The sequence below is a fragment of the Brachycentrus maculatus genome, unplaced genomic scaffold (genome assembly GCF_059751285.1).
Source record: "Brachycentrus maculatus isolate JH-2025_06_01 unplaced genomic scaffold, ASM5975128v1 h1tg000384l, whole genome shotgun sequence".
NCBI lineage: Eukaryota > Metazoa > Arthropoda > Insecta > Trichoptera > Brachycentridae > Brachycentrus > Brachycentrus maculatus.
The window spans coordinates 465,073-487,956 of NW_028281133.1; the positions used below are offsets into that span (position 1 = coordinate 465,073).

Below are 22,884 nucleotides of genomic sequence, written 5' to 3' on the forward strand. Positions count from 1 at the left end.
ATGCAAAAATTACAATGAAGGAAGTGAATATATATTTTTTAATTCATATATGTACATATTTACAATATGACATTATCATATATGTATTTACAAAATGTCACAGTTGTTCATATTGGCGATAGAAGCGTTATGCAAAAATTCAGTCCACAAATTAGAAAAAAAATTAACGAATAAAAATGACAAGAGAATTTTACATGATATTTCAAAAAATATAAGGCATGTTTAGTATATGTGAAAAAAATAACGAGTTAAAGTGACATTAAAAGAGAATTTTACATGATAATTAAAAAATATATATCGCGCACTCCTTTCAAGAACGTCATAAATCACAAATCGTAAATTTTCAGTTGTGCATGTTTTCGGAATGCCCAGAAAATGTTCTATATCCCAGCAAAGAGGCATATTTTGAACATAATATAGGGTCCGCCATCTAAAGTTTTTTTTTTCAACTAGTGCTTATTTCGTGAATGGTAACACTTAGCTCATGTCTGATTTGACAGATAATTAGTTTTATCCTTCCGCTGAGCGAATATGGTTGTGTATACGCTTGAACAACGCTGGGAAATATTGCGACATTACTTTGAAAATCATGGTAATGTTGCAGAATGTGTGCGAAAATTGCGTACGGTTTTTGGAAGAAGAGAAGCACCGCCAGCTCCGTATGTTCGTTATCTTGTGAAAAAAGTGAAAGAAACTGGCATCCTCATCGATAAACCAAAGCGTGAAAAGCCAAAAACAGTGCGTACACCCGAGAATATCGATGTTGTGGCAGAAAGTGTGCGTGAAGCGCCATCAACATCAATTCACCGTCGTTCTCAACAATTGAACATTTCGGAGACATCATTGAGACGAATTTTGCATAAAGACCTTGGTATGACGCCATACAAAGTCCAATTGGTTCAGGAGTTGAAGCCAACTGACCATCCAATGCGTTTTCGCTTCGCTGAGTGGGCCTGCGATCGACTTACAGAAGATGCCGATTTTGCCAAAAAAATCATCTTTTCGGATGAAGCTCATTTTGATCTTGGCGGGTATGTAAACAAGCAAAATTGTCGTATTTGGGGCACAGAAAACCCGCACGCATACATTGAAAAGCCGGTACACCCAAAACGAGTCACTGTTTGGTGCGGATTTTGGTCCAGAGGCATAATTGGGCCATTTTTCTTTGAAAATGAGCAAGGAGTGGCCGTTACAGTCAATGGCGATCGTTATCGGGCCATGTTGAACGGATTTTTGTTCACAAAAATTGAAGAGGAGGATATTGGCAACATTTGGTTTCAACAGGACGGCGCTACGTGCCACACAGCCGAAGCTACGAAGTTTTTTTTTTTATAGCATTTTCAAAAAAAAAAAGTTATTTGGCGGACCCTTTATTTACCCGCTACAGGGCAGAAAGTGTTGTTTTTGCATTTTGAAGAAAATGTATTGTTTAATTATTTTTATAAATATACTCAATATTTTTCAAATGGAGAAAAAACCTTCAGGTTTTACCTTAAAAGATCATTCTGTTGCACAGTAAAAAGTTCAATAAGTGGCTTGATATTTATTTTTAATACATTGTATTATATTTTTAAACTTTAAAAACATTCTCCTGAAAAATCGAGATTTTTTATTTGTGACGTAGAAAGGAGGTAGCGATATGGCATGTTTAGTATATGTGAAAAAATTTTAACCACTGTAAAAACAGTTTTAAGGGAAATTTTGAAATACATAAGTACGCTATATTCCAGATTGATGTAACCAAACCACTTTTATGTTTGGACGATAGATCGATAAATCGTGGTCAAATTAATAAAAAGTTTAGAAAAAGGTTTATAGTAAAATCAAAAAAAAAAATGTTTTCGTATTTTTTTTTACTGTTGAAAACATCGTCGAAAATAGGTAAACTGTTTCGAACCTGTGAATGAGACAAAGCTCCCTTGTTCAACTACCGATTTGTTTACGATGCAGGTTTTGGGAAGTTCATAAAATACATAAAATTGACCCTTAATTTTCAATCGAAATTACAGATGTTTGCTGTAAACAAAAGTACGCATGAACACGCCAGATGTTGTTGGTTTCCAGAAATGGCAAACCTTTCCGCAATGGTGTCAAACTAAACAAAATATTATCATCGTATGCGATTTAATACCAAGTAAAATTTAACAGATTATCTAAGTATGGCGATTTATTTTTATCGTTTAAATAAATAAAGCAGAAAAAACATCTGTTGAAATATAGACATTCGATAAAAAGTGCAAATTTACATATTGTTATGTATATGCTCGTATATGTATTTTATCAAACGCAAAAATACGTTTTCGTCGGTTTAATTCGGTACGCTGTCCAAAAAACTTACATTTTTTATGTCTACTAAGCAGCAAGGTTGGCGTGTTTGAAACATGTTTTTAAACATTTAAAAATTCTCATAGTAAATTTTCTATATTCTCATGTATTGTTTTTTTTTTAATTCATCGTAATTTAATTCATCGTAAGAAAAAAAAGTATTTTATTTTATTTTACTTTATATTTTCATATTATTATCAAACACAAATTTATCTTGCGATATATGGAAATAGATGTAGATACATAGATTTAGGGAAGAAAGGAAAAGATTTAACCTAATCAGTACTTGGCAATTTTCTGAACAAATTCGGACAAAATATACTACATTAAATTTTTTAGCAAATTTAAATTCAATAATATCGCGCCAAATTTTATCATGACCAAATCGATTTCCGTTTCTACCTTCTTAACTTATTTTGATTCGATTTTACTCGCGGTAGAATTTGAATCTGAGGGAAGAAAGGGAGGGGATCTAAGTAAGGAATAATATGATAGACAGTTAAAGATTTAAGGATAGATAGTTCAGTCGTTAATTTCAGTCGTTTCGTGAATATTATCAAAGGTGTTTTTTTTTTACTTAGAGCAGTAAATCATTCCGTAGTCTGGCCGCTTGGACGGAAAATAAATTAGAAATATTTGTGTTTTTACTATTTACAAAAATATTTCAATTTAATAATATTTCTGTGAGCCTAAGCGGCTTATCATTGAAAATAGGTATCAAATTGTGGTAGAGTGGGTTCGGACCTAGAAACTCTGACTCAAGAGTCCGCGACACTAACCACGGGACCACAACCAGACTCATTACTGAATGATGTGTTGTGTTGATGTAAAGAAAGAAGTTCTCCTGTGAAATGGATGGACCTTAATTAGAAAGGTACCTACATGATGTTTTAAACTATGTATTTTGTTGTACTTATTTTTTTAAAGAATATTGTGTACTTATTACGAGAGAGATTGTAGGTTTATACGCTGCCAAAAACAAAACCATTTCAATTCGTTGCTCTGTGATACGTGGTAATATTTTCTTTAGTTGAAAATAAATCTAACGTTGTGGTTCTACAAATGCTCCAAGATCAATGATATTAAAATTAGCAACTAGATTAAATGTATCGGTTTAGACAAAGAGGAAATTATAATAAAATTATCTTAGAAACAACCGGAACGAAATCTCCGAATGCAGTTTACTTGAAAAATTTCACCGGTGGAAAATTTCGTGGCGTAAAAATTCAGCGACACGCGTGTCAAAGGTTCGCGATCTGTTCTTTATAGTAGGCAATCTGACAGTCTGACAAAATAATAACATGAATTTTCATATATTTCGATTGCATCGCGCACTATGAATTTACAGTCACAAATAATATGCATTGGCACAAAAGAGTCAGTAATACACGACGTGTTAAAACCCATTAAAGTGCCGAGATATTTCGAAAAAAGTAACATGATTTGTGACGGATCAGAGAAGCGGAGGGAGCGGCCATTGCGCTTGTTCAGTCGGTCACGTAGAACCCTTCCTACTTAGTTTAGTTCGCTTGTAGGTACGCCTTATCGTTATTTTGTTTTATCGCCGATTGCCTGGAAAATGTCAGTCGCATCATTCATCGGCTATGAAAAACTCGTGTTTAGTTATTGAATTGGTATTTTCGCTAAGTTCATTATAAACCTGTGATTGTTAAATGCGTACATACCAGTGAGCGGTACATAAGTTGCTGTAAGAGGGTGAATGCAGAAAACAATACAATGAAATATATATTTGTGAGTGAGCTCAAAAAACATTTTTTTCTTATATCGCTAAATTACTTTATATTTTATCATTTTCTACTTACTAATAGCGTAGTTATAAATATATTGTATATTTTATTATTTCATATAAAAACCAAATGTTTATAAAAATAATTAACGTATTTACCAATTTTAATGACTTTTTTTCGGTATATATTTTTATACACATTTTATCTAAACGTTGATGGAAATTGAAAGATTAAAGAAAATTGATAAAAAGTGAACCAACTCGAAAAATAAAAATTCAATAGGGAACATTTTTCATATTTAAAAAAATATATTGATTTTTAAAATAACTTTATCTCGTAACATACTGAAATTAATTGCACGTAAATCATTATAGGTACAAATACATACAAAAAACTGATTATATTATAACACGATAAAACATTGACATCATCTTTTGTAAATTTTGCAATACTTGCGCACATTTTTAATTGGATCAATTTTATATCTTTTGATGCAAAGGGTGGATTCGTGTAGTGCTGTTTTTCTCGTAAGCACTAATTTATATACAGATAGTCGACTCATCGAAAAACTCGTGGCTGGAAGTTAAGAAATTCAACGGAAAATATAATATTTTTTTGTTTTCTTTATGTTATTAAATCAAGTGCTATTTAAATGCAATTTGTTAAAAAATTAAATAACAAAATTTATCTTAATATTACAAAACAGGTATTTCATCACGAATATTAATTTCGTAATCATTCGTGATAAAGCTAGGCCACTGCTGCTCACGCCTTAAACGCGACATTAATGAAAAGGGTCCGGGAATTTAGTAATGGTCTCTTAACTCCGCCCAACCATACTTGTACCCTTTTTCTGTATTCTTCATTCGGCCTGTCGGTCCCGCATTTTTGTATTTTATATTTGATTTGAATTCGATTTGGCGGTGATTGTTTTCCATTTCTATAGACGTTTACCGATTTTCTGAGCTTTCTAACCTCTTTTGCACATTATTGTCTATTATCATTTGAAAAAGGAAAAAGTCAGGTTTTCACGATTTCTTTGGGTGATTTGTTATTTTTTTTTTACCCAATCGAATCTGGGACAATATACGTTGTTGGTAGAAATGATATCCTCCACACTTTGAAGGAACATTCTATACAAATTAGTTAGTCTTTGGAACATTTAATCAGAAGTTTTCTTTCATTAATTGATTTGCTTTGTGGTAAAATCTTTCCATTTTTAATTAATATTTTACTTAGTAAATACCACTATTTCAGAAATAGTGGTATTTACTAAGTAAAACATTAATTAAAGAAGTTTTCTTGTTGAAAATACGTACCTACATATTACGTCTGGATTACGTACGATAGGGTCACCTTTTTGACAAATTAATATGTTTTTATTATGCCATTAAATATATAACCGTGTGGTATTCCATTTTGTTTATGATTGTCCGAGAGACTTATTTATTTATGATGAATCTAGGGTTGAAACACAACTTCATATCATAGTGACAGGTGACGTATTCACAATGGTCATCCGATTGGGACGGTACTCCTTACCTTTTTTCGGTTTATATATCTATTCCAGCTTAAGTTTTTCATGTCAAATTCTCAAATGTATTAGGAGCTTTTAATACGCACCCAAATTTGCGCAACTGATGACGTAATTATACTAAATGAAAAAACCAAATTAAGTAATGACTTCTTAAAATAAAGTAATTTAATTCGGTTTTATAATTCGATCACCGTGTCTAAGTACCTTTTTTTTACATACGAAAATAAACCTGGTATTTTTTTCATTGTGACTCTTTTTTTATTAGTATTAACTAAATAAATAGCTAATTATCACGCCACTTCCCCACAGGGGTAAGCAGAGATAACAGAACGCCACACCAATCTACGCCTCTTCCACATTCATACATCTTCTCATATATACACGCCGACTATTCCGACTCTAGACCTGACCACTTTCAAGTATGTGGAATACTTGATCATGCCAATTTTTCCCCTTTTTTATTATTAATATTATAATTAAAAAAATTGATACTTCTGTATTTTTTTTAAGTTCGTTGAACTAAATTTAAAGGGGGGAGGGGGGATGGGGAACAATTTTTTAAAAATTAAAAAAACTAATAAATTATAAACCAACCAATTAGGTTGCAGGTGCTGATGACAGGTGTATGTATAATATGTGTGAGGAATGTGATTTGCTGATGAATGTTGACATGGCAAATCAACATTTGCCATGTCAACATTCAGTTCAGGTTAGAAGAAACGATATTATCAATTAAAAACAAAAGAATAATATCAAAAAAATAATATGAAAATAAAAATCACATTAAAATAAAAATGTTGAAACCTGTTTTGCCTTGTTATGGCATTTTTATACTAATGCCATAACAAGCCGAAAAAATTGTCACAAATTTTATTTTTATGTGTTTTTAATAATAAAATACAAATTTTAAGACTGTAGGAGGCGGACTGGTACCTGAAGCGGAGGGCTGATCACCTTTCCTTCATGTGTAAACGATCAAGATAACACTGCGTTTATATGACGCAGTGCCCTATGCACCATTGGGGTGCGGATAAGGGTTTTATATATATAAAAATCAGTGTGTAATATTTGATCTATGAATTAAAATAGAGTTCCACAAATTAAACGTCAAATCTATAAATAAATATTGGTAATGCTGGCATTCTAGAGGTAACAAACTTCGGATGGGAAAGGTATTTCTACCCGTTCGGTTGATTGATGCTTAAGGACGGGAAGGGTATTTTCACCTTCTGCGTTGGCCTCATTTCAAAGGTAGAAACAAAGGATTCATCCAATGTTTTTATATCTATATTACATATCGCTCACTCCTTCCAACAACGTCATATATCGAAAATCGTCAATTTTCAGTTGTGCATGTTTTCGCAATGCCCAGAAAATGTACTATATCCCAGCAAAAGCGGCATATTTTTAACTTAATATTTACCCACTACAGGGCAGAAAGCGTTGTTTTTGCATTTTGAAGAAAAGGTATTGTTTAATTATTTTTTTTACATACTAAATATTTTTCAAATGGAGAAAAACTCTTTAGATCTTACCTAAAAAGATCTGTTGCACAGTAAAAAGTTCAATAAGTGGCTTGATATTTATTTTTAATTTATTTTATTATATTCTTAAACTTTAAAACCGATCTCCTGAAAAATCAAGTTTTTTGATTTATGACGTTGTTGAAAGGAGTGAGCGATATATACCAATCTCTTAGTGAATGTCTTAACTATATGCAGTGGAGTGCACAGAATTTTTAATCAGGCTAGGGAGTAGGGTTGGGTAAGGATAAGGCATAGTAGGCACTGGTCATGTTTCTATTTCGAATGCGAGTAATCTAGGGTAGGCACTACTTTTCTGCCTGTATAGAATGTACACACAGCAGGACCTCTATAATCTGAACGCTGAAAAATTACCCTATGTTCGGACTAGTGGAGTGTTGGATTATAGTACGTAGGATCTGTAGGGTATTTTTTTATTATTAAATAAAACAAATATATCTTGTGAAATTTTAAATGTGTTTATTCAACGTTTTTTAAAGAAAACAAATATTTTAGTTGGTCGAAATATATGTAACCATTTAACAGTCGAATTTTGGCTAGAAAATTTGTCGGTGCAGGAAATCATCACCAAACACTGCTCGTGTTAGTCAATAAAAACAAATACAAAAATATATTCGGCTCGGGCAAATCGATACCACCAAGATTTGCCCGAGCAGCACTCGGACTCATCAATCCAACACAAACTCCTTGCCGGAGTCACGCTCGGGAAAAACTGGCAACTGGTTAATGACAAGCAAAAAGCTTTGTTTCGCAATTTACTTAAAAGTATCTTCTCTGGCACAGAAATATTAATTGGGCTAACCCATTGTAATAATGTTTTAAAGGAATGATTGAAAGCTGTCCCACCGCATGCCCAAATCTGATACAGAGGCATCTAGGCTTCCTGACAGATCTGCTCTTGCAAGCAATTTTTTTTTTTAACTAAGTTCCGAAATTGATTGAAAATGTGAAACAAAATAAAATTGTATCCCGATTTTACTGTGAATTTACATTTAAAAGCTTTCAATATACCTATCACTGCTAATCTAAATAAATACAAGTTTGTAAATCCGTCACCAAATTTTCTAGAAGTACCCCGGTGCAGGCAGTGAAAGGGAAAGGGAAGTTTTTAAGGGATGAGTGGGCGTTCGGATTACAGAGGTGTTTGGATTAGCGGTGGTTCGGATTATAGAGGTGCTGCTGTAATGATCAAATCACGTCGCCAGCGGTTTGCAGGCGCAAAAAATACCCGTCTGAAATGTGTTAATTGATGGGTTGTCGTTTAGAAAGCGACAATGTGGCGTGCAGGCAGACATTCTTCACCCCGGAGAATTTCCTGGCGCACCTGAACACGCACTCGTACGGGCGCAAGAAGGCGTTCCCGTGCCCCGAGTGCCCCGGCCCGGCCGTCTGCTACACCGACCGGGGGCTGGCCTGCCACCTGCGCGGCGTGCACGGCTTCCGGCTGCTCACCTGCGCCTTCTGCGCGCGCTCCTTCGACTCGCAGACCGGCGCGCTCGGCCACCTGTCCATCAAGCACCCCTCGCGGCGCCCCCTGCTCTATCTGAGGCTCAGCACCGCCAACCAGGTAAGTCTCGTCTAATTTTCGGGCAATATATCCAAAGTGAAACATGGAGTTGGCAAAAGAAGGATGAAAGTAGACTGAATGCAGTCGAAATGCGATCTCTCAGAACGATGTATGATAGATGTTAGAATAGTGAAATAAGGAAGGAATGCAAAGCTGAGACAAGCATTATCGATAAAATTAAGAAAGGTGTGTATGGTTTTGGACATGTAGGACGAATTACTGAGGAAAGAATGGTAAAACAAATTTAACAGGCGAATGTAATTGGAAAAAGGATCCGAGGAAGACCGAGAAAAACTTGGCACAATCAGGTATGCCAAATACTTGAAAGCGGTCAGGTTAGGAGTCGAAACAATCGGCGGGTGCGTATGAGGAGATGCATGAACATGGAAGAGGCGAGGAATGTTTGCTAAGACAGAATGGTGTGGCATTCTATTCTCTCTGCCTACCCCTGCGGGGAAGCGGCGTGATGGTTAGTTAGTTTTTTTTATGTCCAAAATGTAAAAGAAAACATTAGTTTTTTACCAGTTGAGTTTATTTTATTATGGCATAATAAAATAGACTCAAGTGGTTAAAAACATGTGTTGTTCTTTTACAATTTCGTCTCACACACACTTACCCTCTTTTTTTTTTTTATCTCTGTTCAATAGTATTCACAGTATAAATCGCTCAATCCTTTTAAGAACGTCATAAATGAAAAATCGTCAATTTTCAGTTGTACATGTTTTCGGAATGCCCAGAAAATGTACTATATCCCAGCAAGGGCGGCACATTTTTAACTTAATATTTACCCGTGATAGGGCAGAAAGTGTTGTTTTTGCATTTTGAAGAAAAGGTATTGTTTAGTTATTTTTTTTTAAATATACTGAATATTTTTTAAATTAAGAAAAAACCTTCAGGTTTTACCTAAAAAGATCTGTTGCACAGTTAAAAGTTTGATAAGTGGCTTGGTGTTTATTTTGAATACATTGTGTTATATTTTTAAACTTTAAATACATTCTCCTGAAAAATCAAGTTTTTTGATTTTGACGTTCTTGAAAGGAGTGAGCGAAATGTGGAATTATTTAATTGGTTTTTATCATTGTCAATTAAACTATTTTTTAATATTTTATATGTACAAGCTGTATAATTCCCAAACAAATAAAACAAAATAGTATCCAAAACAATATCCCCCATACACAAATCTCAAATTGTCAAAATATATCCATCTATCTAGTCTTCTTGTGTTTTTCCTTTTCATCGAACCCATCAGAATGATATTTATCCTTTTTTGACATCTCAACAAAGATGAAAGAGGATATGTAAGTCTGGGCATTTACAGAGCTTACGACCATCATAGGCTGGTTTAAGCGATCACTTACTTTACACGAGTGTAACATTCACCGATTCTACCCATGATTGGTGAATGTTACACGTAGGTCAAGTGATCACTTAAAACAGCCTGTGAGCCCTGTAAATGCACAGACTTCCATATTCTTGTTTGTATATGTTAAGGTACCAACAAAAAAATGGATAAAACAACTCCAAAGCGGAGATAATTCAGATTTATGAACACTGTTTGGACACACTCAAAACGTAGATATTTATCTTTGTGAATTTTTTTACAGGGAGATTTGAAACGCGAGGACAAAGTGGTTTTGCTGAATTTGGACCGGTCGAATTCCGCTAAACGAACTGGATCTCCAAATTTGACCCCGTTTGAATTCCAAACCATATCGACATTTGACAAAACATCGAGTAACCCACATCCCAAAGCTTCAGATGACACTTTGAGTAATTTATCAACTAACGCTGTTGCGGATGACTTCGGGGGAAAAGATTCTTCTACACCGGTATCTGCTATGCCTCCTACCGCTGAAGTGATATCTAAACCCGATACTCGATCATCCCAGGGGTCCGTACCGGTATCGGTTTCGCCGTCTTGCGAAAACCCTCCAGAACTTTCTCCGATAGTACCTTCCCGTGTTACATCACCAGTCAGTTACTTTGATACATCTTCACCGAAACCGTGTGTGCCGAATCCGACATTACCACCTCTTATCACCATTACCCGAAATCCACCACCCTTGGTGGCTGCGCCGATAGCGCCAGCGGAGCCAGCAGCGCCTCCTCGTGCAGCCTCTCCGATTAAACCTTCCGGTTTGAATTCTCCCAAACTAAAATCTCCCCATAAACAAGCTGAAGATGTTATAAACTTAGACAGCGATGATGATGTTCCTCTTGCAGTTACTAAAAACATTGCGCATGCCAATAAAGTGGCAAAATCAGAGGGAAGTGAGAGAAACGTTGTAAACATAGATTCCGATAATGAGTCTGTAAAGCAACAGTCTAATGAGCCCGCCGGAACATCTACGAAACATCGAGATGTTATATGTTTCACTTCTATGTCAGAGAGTAGCCTGAACAAGCTAGCCATGACTGGGCTTTCCGGAAAAGATTTATTCAGATGCGGCAATTATAACTGCAAGTATTCTTCTCCCACTTCTGCTGATTTTAAAGATCATCTCGCGATATGTGAAAATGCCGTAGGACACAATAGGCTATCCTGTTTTCATTGCGACAAAAAGTTCAAACTCCACACGACTTTGGTGGAGCATATCCGAGTGCACGGAGTTCATCGCTACCAATGCAATATTTGCTACCAACGCTCTCACTGCGTTCAGTCTGTCGTCTTACACATGCGGAAATCGCACAAGTGTGTAACGGCTCACATTGTTCCGGTCAACCCGTTCAAGAACAATGACGATTCCGATTTCTTCATGATCAAGGAGGTCTCCGGGAAGAATAAAAGAAAGAAGCCCGGTCCTAAGCCCAAGGTTTACTTAATACCCGCACCTGTTGTTACCAAGTACCCCGTAAAAACTTCTTTCGGACCGAATGACATTCATACTTTGCCTCTGAATCCGATTTTGACAAACGAGATATACTGCGAAGTATGCGGTTTCGGAACCAAGGTGAGATCGAACATGTTGAGGCATCTCCAGATGCACAGTAGTGAAATTGCGGTTCCGTCGGTTGCTCCTATCAATCCCGTGCCCCACCTGGAAACTAACGAGATGCACTTCGATAAAATGACAAATCTCGCATTGAGCTCAAACATTGACAGGCCGGCCGTAGCTAGAAGTCTCGAAAAGAAAGTGGACGTGGTCGATTTAAAAAATGTTCCCAAATTTGTACCCGAAAAAGAGCGTTTCGTTTGCGGATCTGAGAACTGTTTGTACATATCCGTCGATGAAATGATGCTCCGCTATCACTGGGAAGCTCTGCATCGAGAGGAGACATTTTACCATTGCACCCACTGCGGCGAACACGTTACGGAGGGCAACCGCGCACTGTCCACGGCCCACATCGCCTCCCACCTGCGGCTCCACGAGGAGAGCTTGTTCGGCTGCGAGGCCTGCTCCTTCATGCATCCGCAGGCGCGCGTCGTCGAGCGCCACTCCGTAGAAGCGCACGGACGCTCCACGTCGCGTAACCTCCGCGGCAATGCCGTATCAGAAATGGAAATCCGTTCCTGGCATTGCGGCCTCTGCTCCGAGCGTACCACGTTCAAGAGCCAAATCATGGAGCACTGCAAGAACAGACATGGCTTCCGAAATAAGTACAAGTGCGCCCTGTGCGCGCATAACTGTTCTTCGCACGCCGCCTTCGAAAGTCATTTTCCTAGCAAGCACCCTGGAAAAACTGTCGAAGTCGTGGCTCTGTACTATAGGGAGGATAACAAAGATGAGCACGTTGTCGATAATTCCCCGATTTGGTGGAAACAAAGGAAGCGCGCTTCTATGTTCACCGAGGACAACATGTCCAGCGAGTCCACCCCGGTAAACTCCCCGGCCAGCAAGAAAAGGAAGACTTCCGCCGAGAGCCGGGACAGTGCTTTTATCATTCCTGACAAAGTGCAAGAAAGTGTTACCATAAAACTAGAGTGCGAACCTGAGTTAGAGCCATCAAATGAAAATGAGATAAAACCCGATAATTCCAAACCAATATCAGGTACTGTCTCAACCCCGACATGTCCCCTGGACGGAACCGGGTTAAAAAGACTGGACACGCACGCCGTCCCACAGTCACTACTACCATCCTTTGGAAGATCCTCAGCGGACCAATATTGTTGTCCTTTTTGTTTAAAATTCCAGACTCCAAATACTGTCGACATGGTTCAACATTTTTATGAGGAATTGAATTACAGAAAGTAAGTCCCAATAACTTGCCTTATTCATTGAATGTGTCTAAATTGTGAATTGTTTCGGTTTGAATATTTTAATAAAATGTATATTTTTTCAGGTTTGCTTGTCCGGTGTGCACCTATAAATCATTTAGCGAGTTGAGGATTTTAGAACATTCCAAAGATACACACGGTTCTCCTTCAGTTCAGCTTCTGTGCGGAGATCCTAAAATTGAATCGTGGGTTAATGACTGTATCAATTCTCAGACCAAAACTATCACCAGATTCAAAGAGAACTTACAAACAAACCGTTTTGAAGCGCAGCACTCCCAGCCTGAACCGATTGTAACTTCAAATGTAGATAATAAATCTAAAATGGACCAAGATGACAGTTCCGACGATGAAAGCAGATTGATTATTGTCGATGTTGAGAAAAGCAATCTAAATACTCCTTCCGCTTGCCAGAGTGCCTTATCTAAACCGCCCCCTGCAATAGAGGAATCTTCACCGGCCCCTGCGCAAGGACAATTCACACCGCCACCCGTACAAAGAGTAACCACACCGCAACCCGCTCAAAGAGTAGCCACACCGCCACCTGTTCAAAGACTAGCCACACTGCCACCCGCTGAAAGACTAGCCACACCTCCACCCGCACAAAGGCTAGCCACACCCCCACCCGCACAAATGCCAGCCAAACAACCATCTTCGCGAAAGCTTTCTACATCGCCGAATCATGATTCCTCATCCAGTGAAAATGTCTCATCGACTAAAGCCAATAAAGAATTGAAAAAGATCAAATGTCCGCATTGCGATTTTGAGTCCGTGACCGGAACCAAAGTGCACATAATGAGACATTGGAAAATTAAACCTCTGAAGTGTGGCTACTGCGACTTTATGGCTATCAGAAAAATAGAACTTCGGCCGCATATCACTAGGATCCACCCCGGCGAACCGTACTTGGCAGTTCGAAACGAGCTTCCTAAAGTTCAAGAGATTGTAGAATTAACTCATAAACGAATGCCCAGACTACTGTCCCTCGATGGGGCGGCTGCTAAACTCAAAACTGGGCCGTACGCCAAGTCACACATGTGCCTAAAATGCGAACAGTCCTTGAATATTGAAGATATTTCTGAACACACTATCCAGTGTCACGCGGAAGATATCGATGCTAAAATTTTGGAAAAGAAATCCATAGTGTACAAATGTTCTATCTGCATGCAACTCTGTTCGGATATTCCGGCAGTCATGGTTCACTGTAACCGAGAACATCCCACCGACGAACTCAACTACGTGATGCACAAACTGGGGAACCCCAAAACTAAGCGAATTTTCCCTTCGAAAGAGAAGCCCCCTTACAAGTATAGCTGCAAGCATTGTACTTACTTGTCAGAGTCCTATCCGGATCTGTTGGTTCATCACAACGAAGTTCACTTTACGTCGCAGTTGTACATCAAGCCCTTGATGTATGAACAGGTCGCTTCAGAAATCAAGACGGCATTATTTCACGGGGAACTGTTGTGCTACATCAAGGGTTGTACTCACGTCGCGTCTAATCCCATCAATTTAAAATTCCATCTGCGGTCTCATTATATTGTTTATTCGTGCGAAGTGTGCGCATCCCACTATAGAAATTATAACGACTTCGTCGCCCATTGTTCCAAGCATCCCGGTGTCACGTGCCCGATGAAACACAGCTTCACCAGTGATTTGATACTGCAGGATAGACTGTCTCAAGTATTCAAATTGTACGAGCTCAATGTTTCTCCGGTTAATGAAACACTTCCTAATTTTATCAACAACGACGAAGAGAGTATCGAAGAAATATTCAGTAGTCAAAATTCTGATTCCGATTGCTGTATCGTCAGCGACGGTGAGGTCAAAGCTGTCGCGGGTCGAAGAGTGGCTCGGAAGTCCACGACCCATGTTGGAAATCTTCCGCCGAGGGCAAATAGTACAGATTCTCTTCCGATGAAAGCGAAAAGGGAATACTCTTATTATGGAACCAAGCCCGCGCCTGTAGACGCCAAGAAAATAAAGGTGGAAATGACTTTCCTCGGGGCCTTGAGATCTTTCACTCTAGAAAAACTGTGCACCATAGAAAATCTCAGTCCTAAAGTTATAGTTCAGGACTACCGCAAAAGACCTAACTGACCTTTGCAAAAATCTGACCCTTTTGGAACTCTTTCCAAATTGTTTCAATCGGGTCGGATTAACTCTGCTAAGAATGATCATGTATCTAAAGACTCCTTGGATTTCGACACACCGTTATCGCAATTATTTTCTGCCAATAGCGGAGAATCGAAAACCCCCGATTATGATAAGCAATCATTCTCTGGCAACACCGGAGAACTATCTAAAATCCCCTTGCATTTTGATACGCAACCATTCTCTGGTAATACCGGAGAAACATCTAAAGTCCCCTTGCATTTTGATACGCAATCATTCTCTCGTAATACCGGAGAAACATCTAAAGTCCCCTTGCATTTTGATACGCAATCATTCTCTGGTAATACCGGAGAACCATCTAAAGTCCCCTTGCATTCTGATACGCAATCATTCTCTGGCGATACCGGTGAAGCACCTATAGACCCCTTGCATTTTGATACGCAATCATTCTCTAGTGATACCGTAGAAGCACTTATAGACCCCTTGCATTTTGATACACAACCAATCTCCGGCGTTACCAGTGATGAACCTTGTAAAGACCCCTTGGATCTTGACTTTTTTGTTGTTGTTGAAGAAAATGTTTTAGCGCATCGGATCCACGCTGTCAATTGAACTACATAGTGAATTCATGGTGACACTTGTACATTTTGAATATATCAGTTTATACTGATGTGCTCTTGTATTTATGTAATATATTATGATACTTGTAGTATAAAATGCTGTCTTATAAAATATGAGTGTCGCAAGTTGTGACTTATCTTATTATGTGGCCAATTATTGAACCACTTTGTTGGTAGACTGAGTAACTTATAGATAATGTACATATGGTATTAAATAATCTACGTAATGTTAGTGTGTTCAAATGTTGAAATGATAAAAATATAAGCAATATGTGCGCTAAATTGTTGAAAACATGATCCAAATGATCAATGTGCACACAACCGTTACAAAATTCTTATATTTACATAGTTTAGGCTCTTGTTGAATGCTGAATCCTTTTTTATAAATGAGCAAAATGAATCTTGAATGTACATTTTAATACCAAAAATTAATCTTTACTTTTTTGCATACCTTATCACGCTTGTAGTTTTATATTCTAAGCATTACCCTTTATAGTTTATACACATATGTCTTTCCATGTTAAATTAGGATCTATGATAAACAAGACTACTTACTATACGATTGCAAGGCATTGCGGTCAATAAATTAGGCAAGCTATTATTATTATAAGCATATTGTAAGTCTGTGTCATATGTAATGGTATTTCGCACCCTAACTTAGCCCCTCAATCTTGAATTTTTCATTTGCATATGTTAAGGGGAAGAATATCAAATGGGATTACTGAATTCTAATGAAACCGTGTAAAATGAATATACATGGCAGGATTATCTGGAATAAGTAATGAGTATGTATATTTTAAAATAAAAAAATGTATATGTTAATGACATAAATGCCTGTGTAAACGAAACAATGAACCGCCTACAGTAAAAAATATTAATGTTTGTTGCTGAATTCAGCTTTCTTCTTCATAAGCACTCTGACCTCCGCTGCTGCCTCTTCCCCTTCTTTCCATTTCCTCCAGTCGGTTGCTGCTTGCAGCCAGTTTTTACCCCCCACAGCGACTACGTCGTCGGACCATCTCTTTTGGGGTCTTCCGACACCTCTTTGGTTCTCCCAAGGTCTTGATTGTAAAATTCTTGGGATCCATCTTGTAAGTCTGTCTTGCAATATGTCCTGCCTATGAATTCAGGTTTATGTTAAATTTTTTAGTGTTAGACTGTAGATTTGGGCTTTGAACAAGGTTCATATTGTTTATTACGCAAATAATAATTGCATTTTATTATTCTAAAATATAAATTGCATTTTAATGTAACAATGTTTTGAATAAAATAAATATTTTAGTAATTAAGATGCTGCTATCTGATTGTATTTTATTTGCAAAGACATAAGGCGAGGATGAATAGTTTTCTACATTCCCAGGGTGTTTTGATGTTAAGAATTGTATTTTTTTCAGCTTTTAATGTGTATTCTCACTGTAGAAAACACACTTATTCTCAAATATTTTCCAAATGAATGTTTTAAATTGTTAATTTAGAAAAGATCTATGTATGAATACAATAATTATAACCTCCATTTTTTTCTCCCTCCAAATGCTGTTTTTTGTTTAACTGCCGTAATTTTAACTAAAATTATCATATTTTTGATAATTTGTTGTGATATTAAATTATAAATAAAATGGTTTGTTTTTCATTTTATTCTTATTCCAAAATGCCATACAAAAAAGTAATGGACTATGTACATAACTAAAAGTGCGATGAATAAAAATAAGAACCATGTTCAAACCAATGGATGATGCCTGGATTCCAGTGGTGTTCGAAAGATATAACTACTTGGATAAAAAATATATATACGGTGCTGTTGGAAATACAGAAGAAATATAAAACGCTACAAATGGAACTTGTATTAACAAGCAATATTTATCATTTTTCCCAAGCGGGTGTTGATATCGGTAATTTAATCTTTATAGAGACATCTATGAATTATTTCCGAAACATACATTTCACTTGTCATGCGTAGAAAAATATTAATGTTTGTTCGGACAAATAGATGTCACTACTATTCGATTTACGCATTTAAAAGAGATGACTCGATAGGAATTTTGATTCAATTTCAGAATATAAAATAAATAAATTTATAACGGTCAACTTAAGGCCCAGTATTCGTTAAGCCGCAACTTATTTTCTCTAAATCCAGGTAACATTTTGCGTAATCGATTTTTTTCTTAAAACCCCGTTTTCGCATTGAAAAAATAAGTTTTTATTCGAAACAATTATATGGTTTTGAAAAGAAAAGAGCTATTGAAAGGTTAGAAGTTAAAAAAAAAGATTATATATATTTTTCGACATTTATTCGGAAAACAACAAATATCGAATATACAGTTTTCATCTAATAACATAATTGTTTAAAATTAAATTATGTGACAGCTGTTTCGCTTTTGCGAAAAGCGTAATTCATAATGTCATATTATACCATACGCCTCCGTAGTGTACTGGTCAGCACGCTCGTCTACCGTTCTGGAGGACAGGGGATCGATTCCAGGGGGTGGGTCAAATAAACATAAACGATTTTTTCATTCTAATTTTTATTTAATATTACCCTGGACTGGTACCTGAAGCGGAGGGCTGATCACCTTTCCTTCATGTGTTTAAAGATCAAGAAAACACTGCGTTTATACGATGCAATGCCCTATGCACCTTTGGGGTGCGTATAAGGGTTTGAAGATGAATAGTAAAATTATTTATTATAAAATGTCGTATAAAATGCGACATATTTCTTTCTATTATGTCAATTTTCGAGATAAGATTAGCGATCGATTTAAAAAAAGTAAAGAAATTATTTCAAACACATCTTCGTCTTATTATCTGTCATTTCCTGATGGCGGCTGTCAATGTTCGATTTAGCCTTCTTCTTCTTCTGCTTGGTGTATGTATGTTTGAAAAGATGCATGAACGTAGAAGAGGCGAAGATAGTTTGCAAATATAGATTAGCGTGGCGTTCTATTTTCTGCCTACCCCTGCGGTAAAGCGGCGTCATCGTTGGTTATTTCGTATAAAACTGGATTATCTCCAACTATCGGAGTTATTTTTCGTATTATTTTATAATACCTCAACAAAGATGAAGTAGAATACAGAAGACTGGGCATTTACGGAACTTACGACCGAAACAATAAAAATTACCGAATAGAATAAATGATAAAAAACCGAGTTAAAATAATAAAAATGAAAAATATATTTTATGGCGTTTATCATGTATGTGATTATAATCCAGGATTTAAAGCTTAAGTTAACAAATATATAAAACAATCTCCTTACCATCCATTGTTCACTTTGTGTAATACCATTTTTTAAACACTTATTCGTGACTACCGGCTTCGGAAAATTATTCCATCATCAGGTCATTAAAATCAAATTATTACGATTTGACATTTCGCTCACTCCTTTCAAGAACGTCATAAATCAAAAATCGTCAATTTTCAGTTGTGCATGTTTTCGGAATGTCCAGAAAATGTACTATATCCCAGCAGCGGCATATTTTTAACTTAGTATTTACCCGCTACAGGGCAGACAGTGTTGTTTTTGCATTTTGAAGAAAATGTATTGTTTACTTATTTTTTTAAATATACTTACTTTATTTCACATGGAGAAATAACCTCCAGGTTTTACCTAAAAAGATCTGTTGCACAGTAAAAAGTTCAATAAGTTGGCTTGATATTTATTTTTAATATATTGTATTATAATTTTAAACTTTAAAAACGTCCTCGTGAAAAATCAAGTTTTTTTGATTTATGACGTTCTTGAAAGGAGTGAGCGATTTGTACAAAAATATATTTTTATTACCATACCACAAAGTCATCAATTTTATTTTGATTTTTTAATTTTTTTTTTTATTTCATAGATACATATTTATTTCATTGATACATTTACTATATGTATCAATGCTTTTAAAATACAAAATAAAATAAATATATACCCAAAAAGCATCTCAAACGCAATTTAACTACATGCCGACAACTTTTTCTCGAAAGATAATTGGCACTATTAAGGCAAAACAGCGATTTTAAGTTCCGGAAAGCGAAATGAAAATGTAAGGACATCCGTTTTCATTGAGCGCAGCTTTATCGATTCGCCACCATTGCCTAATGGCGCTAGTGTGCGCTCGCTGCCTCCAGACGGCGAAATTACACTCAGCATTTCAGCTTTATACCGCGAGTCGTACACGGCGGACGCGCGTCACCACTCTCGTGTTATTGTTATTGAGGCTCCTGTCAAATTTCAATATCGCGTAAAACGATTAAATTTTCCGAGTACAAAAAAAAACGAACGAAACGATTGAATTTTGATCCAGTGACATAAAAAAACGCATCAGTTTTTACCATTTCAAGCAACGAATTAATTAAAACCTTCGCGATTTACAAATATAAAAGTGTTTTTTTTTTCAATATTGTTTTGTGATTTGCGTTTTAATACTTATTAATGGTGTGGGTGTATAATACTTGATTATTTTGAGGCTATTTGCTGCAGAGGATTTGTTGTTTTAAGGTAAGGATATTGATTTTAAGTTGGCACACTGAGCCATCAGCTGACTGCTTCCTTCCGCTTTCCCTTTCAGTTTTCAGGCCGCTAAAACCTGAAATATTGTTTTATTTAAAATTTTTTTTAATTATAAAATATAAAATATCTGGTGATCTTTTGATAATAACAAAATGCATATTTCACTCAAAAATATTAGTCATTTTTATTTATTATTTAGATTATGACTTTGCTTACGATAAGATAAATAATACATACAGGTTAATAAGAAATATAAACTTAGTATGATTCTACGAATTGTTATTTAACTAAGTAAGAATTATTTCATACATCGTAAAAACATATTTTTATATTCGATATTATTTCGATAAAAAAAGTCAATGAATTTTAATAAATGTATATTCTTCTAACCCTTACCCGCACCCAATGGTGCATAGGGCACTGCATCTTATTGTAGCAGTGTTATCTTAAAAGTTACTTACAAGAAGGCAAGGTGATCAATCCTGCACTTCAGGGACCAGACCAGGGTAATATTAAATAAATATTAGAATGTAAAATCACTAACATTTGTTATCATGACCTTCCCCTAGGAATCGAACCCGGGACCTCTAGCACGGTAGCTTAACATGCTAGTGTATATATATATATATATATATATATATATATATATATATATATATATATATATATATATATATATATATATATATATATATATATACTATACATAATAGTACTAAACAAATTTACGATGCGAATGTAGTTAGTAATAGAAGTAGAGGCAGAGCGATAAAAACTTGACTTGATTAAAATACTTTAAAATACTTGAAGGTGGTCATGTTAGGAGGTAGAAATAATCGGCGGATAAGTGTGGAGATGCATGAATGTGGAAGAGACGAAGATTGCTTGTAAATACAGATTATTGTGGCGTTTATTCTCTCTGCCTACCTCTGCGGAGGAAGAGGTGTGATGGTAAGTTAGTTAGTTAGTTTTTACAAGTATTGTATATCATTAATTTAATCCGAGAATCCACATTGAAATATTACAACTAAAAAGCTTTCTTGATGTCTTCATTATAAAAAATAAAATAAAAAATTATTTATAATATAACATACATTCAAACAATAATAAAAAAATAGCACATAGTCATAACTCAACAAAAATTTGCATTATTTCGTGAAATCTTTTTAAATTACACCAATTGCATTTTGCTTTTGCTTTTAGTATGTTGTAATTTTTGAAGACCTGCAGGAGCTGATTTAAATGGTGTATAATGTGTGTGTGTTACTGACATCATCAGACTGTTCAATCACCAGTCTGATAATGTCAATTATGACGAAACCTGATCACTGGTCGTTGTTTTGTTATATTAATATTTAAACTGCTGAACACAACACAATTTTATAAAGAAAAATACTTGTATTTCCACAATAAAATTAGTCTAGTAAAAACGCGTTCAATTCTACTATTTTTAGATTTCATAAAACTTAATAAAATAAAACTAAAATTTTGTTTTTAACCACTTTTATTAGATTATTTAAGTGGTTAAAAACGAAGTTTTAGTTTTATTTTATAAAGTTAAAAATACTTGTGTTTCCGTAATAAAATAAGTCAAGTAAAAACGCATTCAACTTGACTATTTTTTGATTTCATAATACTTAATAAAATGTATTTAAAATTTGTATCCACTTTTTTTTGGTTATTAAGCGGTTAAAAACAAAGTTTTTATTTTATTTTATAAAGTTTAAAAATACTTGTGTTTCCATAGTAAAATAAGTAAATACCCATAGTCTAGTAAAAACGCATTAAATCCGACTATTTCTAATTTGGAAGATTATGAAAAAGGAAAATTTAGTAATCTTGTACTACTAAACATAGTCATACTCCTATTTCAGTATCCTACAACATTACAAATGCCAATATGTTACGATAACGCAGTGGGTTTAAAAGTAAAATGTAAAAATGTGGAAATTCCAAATGTGTAAGCTACATACAACCTACAGCGATTTTAACACTCACTTATTTATAGCTGTATAAATATATGTATTAATATTTAAATGTGTAAGCTACATACAACCTACAGCGATTTTAACACTCACTTATTTATAGCTGTATAAATATATGTATTAATATTTAAAGCATTTACTTTGCGGTTAACCATTTTTACTGTTGTATTTTTTTTTACAAAAATAGTTTTTCTCTTCTTTAAACCGTTATCCGCACCCAAATGGTGCATAGGGCACTGCGTCCTGTATATACGCAGTGTTATCTTGATCGTTGACACGTGACGGAAAGGTGATCAGCCCTGTGCTTCAGGTATCAGTACAGGGTAATATTGATTAAATATTAGAGTAAAAAAATCACTAATATTTATGTGACTCCCCAACTGGGGATCGAACCCGGGACCTCCAGAACTGTAGCCGGTAGTTAAAATAATAAAAATATTATATGTCGTTCACTCCTTTCAACAACGTCATATATCAAAAATCGACAATTTTCAATTGTGCATGTTTTCGGAATGCCCAGAAATTGTACTATATCCCAGCAAAAGCGGCATATATTTAACTTTATATTTACCCGCAACAAGTGATGCAGAAAGTGTTGTTTTTGCATTTTGAAGAAAAGGTATTGTTTAATTATTTTTTTAAATATACTTAATATTTTTCAAATGGAGAAAAAACATTCAGGTTTTACCTAGTTACACAGTAAAAAGTTCAATAACTGGCTTGATATTTATTTTTAAAA

The 22,884-nt window shown here is 35.5% G+C and overlaps 2 protein-coding genes across 3 annotated transcripts in view; both read left to right on the forward strand.

Moving 5' to 3' along the window:
• Window positions 1-17,297, forward strand: part of LOC148303165 (uncharacterized) — a 34,038-nt gene extending 16,741 nt beyond the window's left edge. For both annotated transcript variants that reach the window (XM_088270406.1, XM_088270407.1), the window contains exons 5-7: window positions 8,420-8,721; window positions 10,326-12,910; window positions 13,003-17,297. In XM_088270406.1, the coding sequence (XP_088126532.1) occupies window positions 8,420-8,721; window positions 10,326-12,910; window positions 13,003-15,034 (4,919 nt within the window). In that variant the 3' untranslated portion in view covers window positions 15,035-17,297. The remainder of the gene's footprint in view (window positions 1-8,419; window positions 8,722-10,325; window positions 12,911-13,002) is intronic.
• A 2,506-nt stretch (window positions 17,298-19,803) lies between these two features.
• LOC148303166 (GAS2-like protein pickled eggs) overlaps window positions 19,804-22,884 on the forward strand; it is a gene marked incomplete at its 3' end in the record, with an annotated part of 242,602 nt that continues 239,521 nt past the window's right edge. Inside the window, exon 1 of the mRNA XM_088270420.1 lies at window positions 19,804-20,148. The remainder of the gene's footprint in view (window positions 20,149-22,884) is intronic.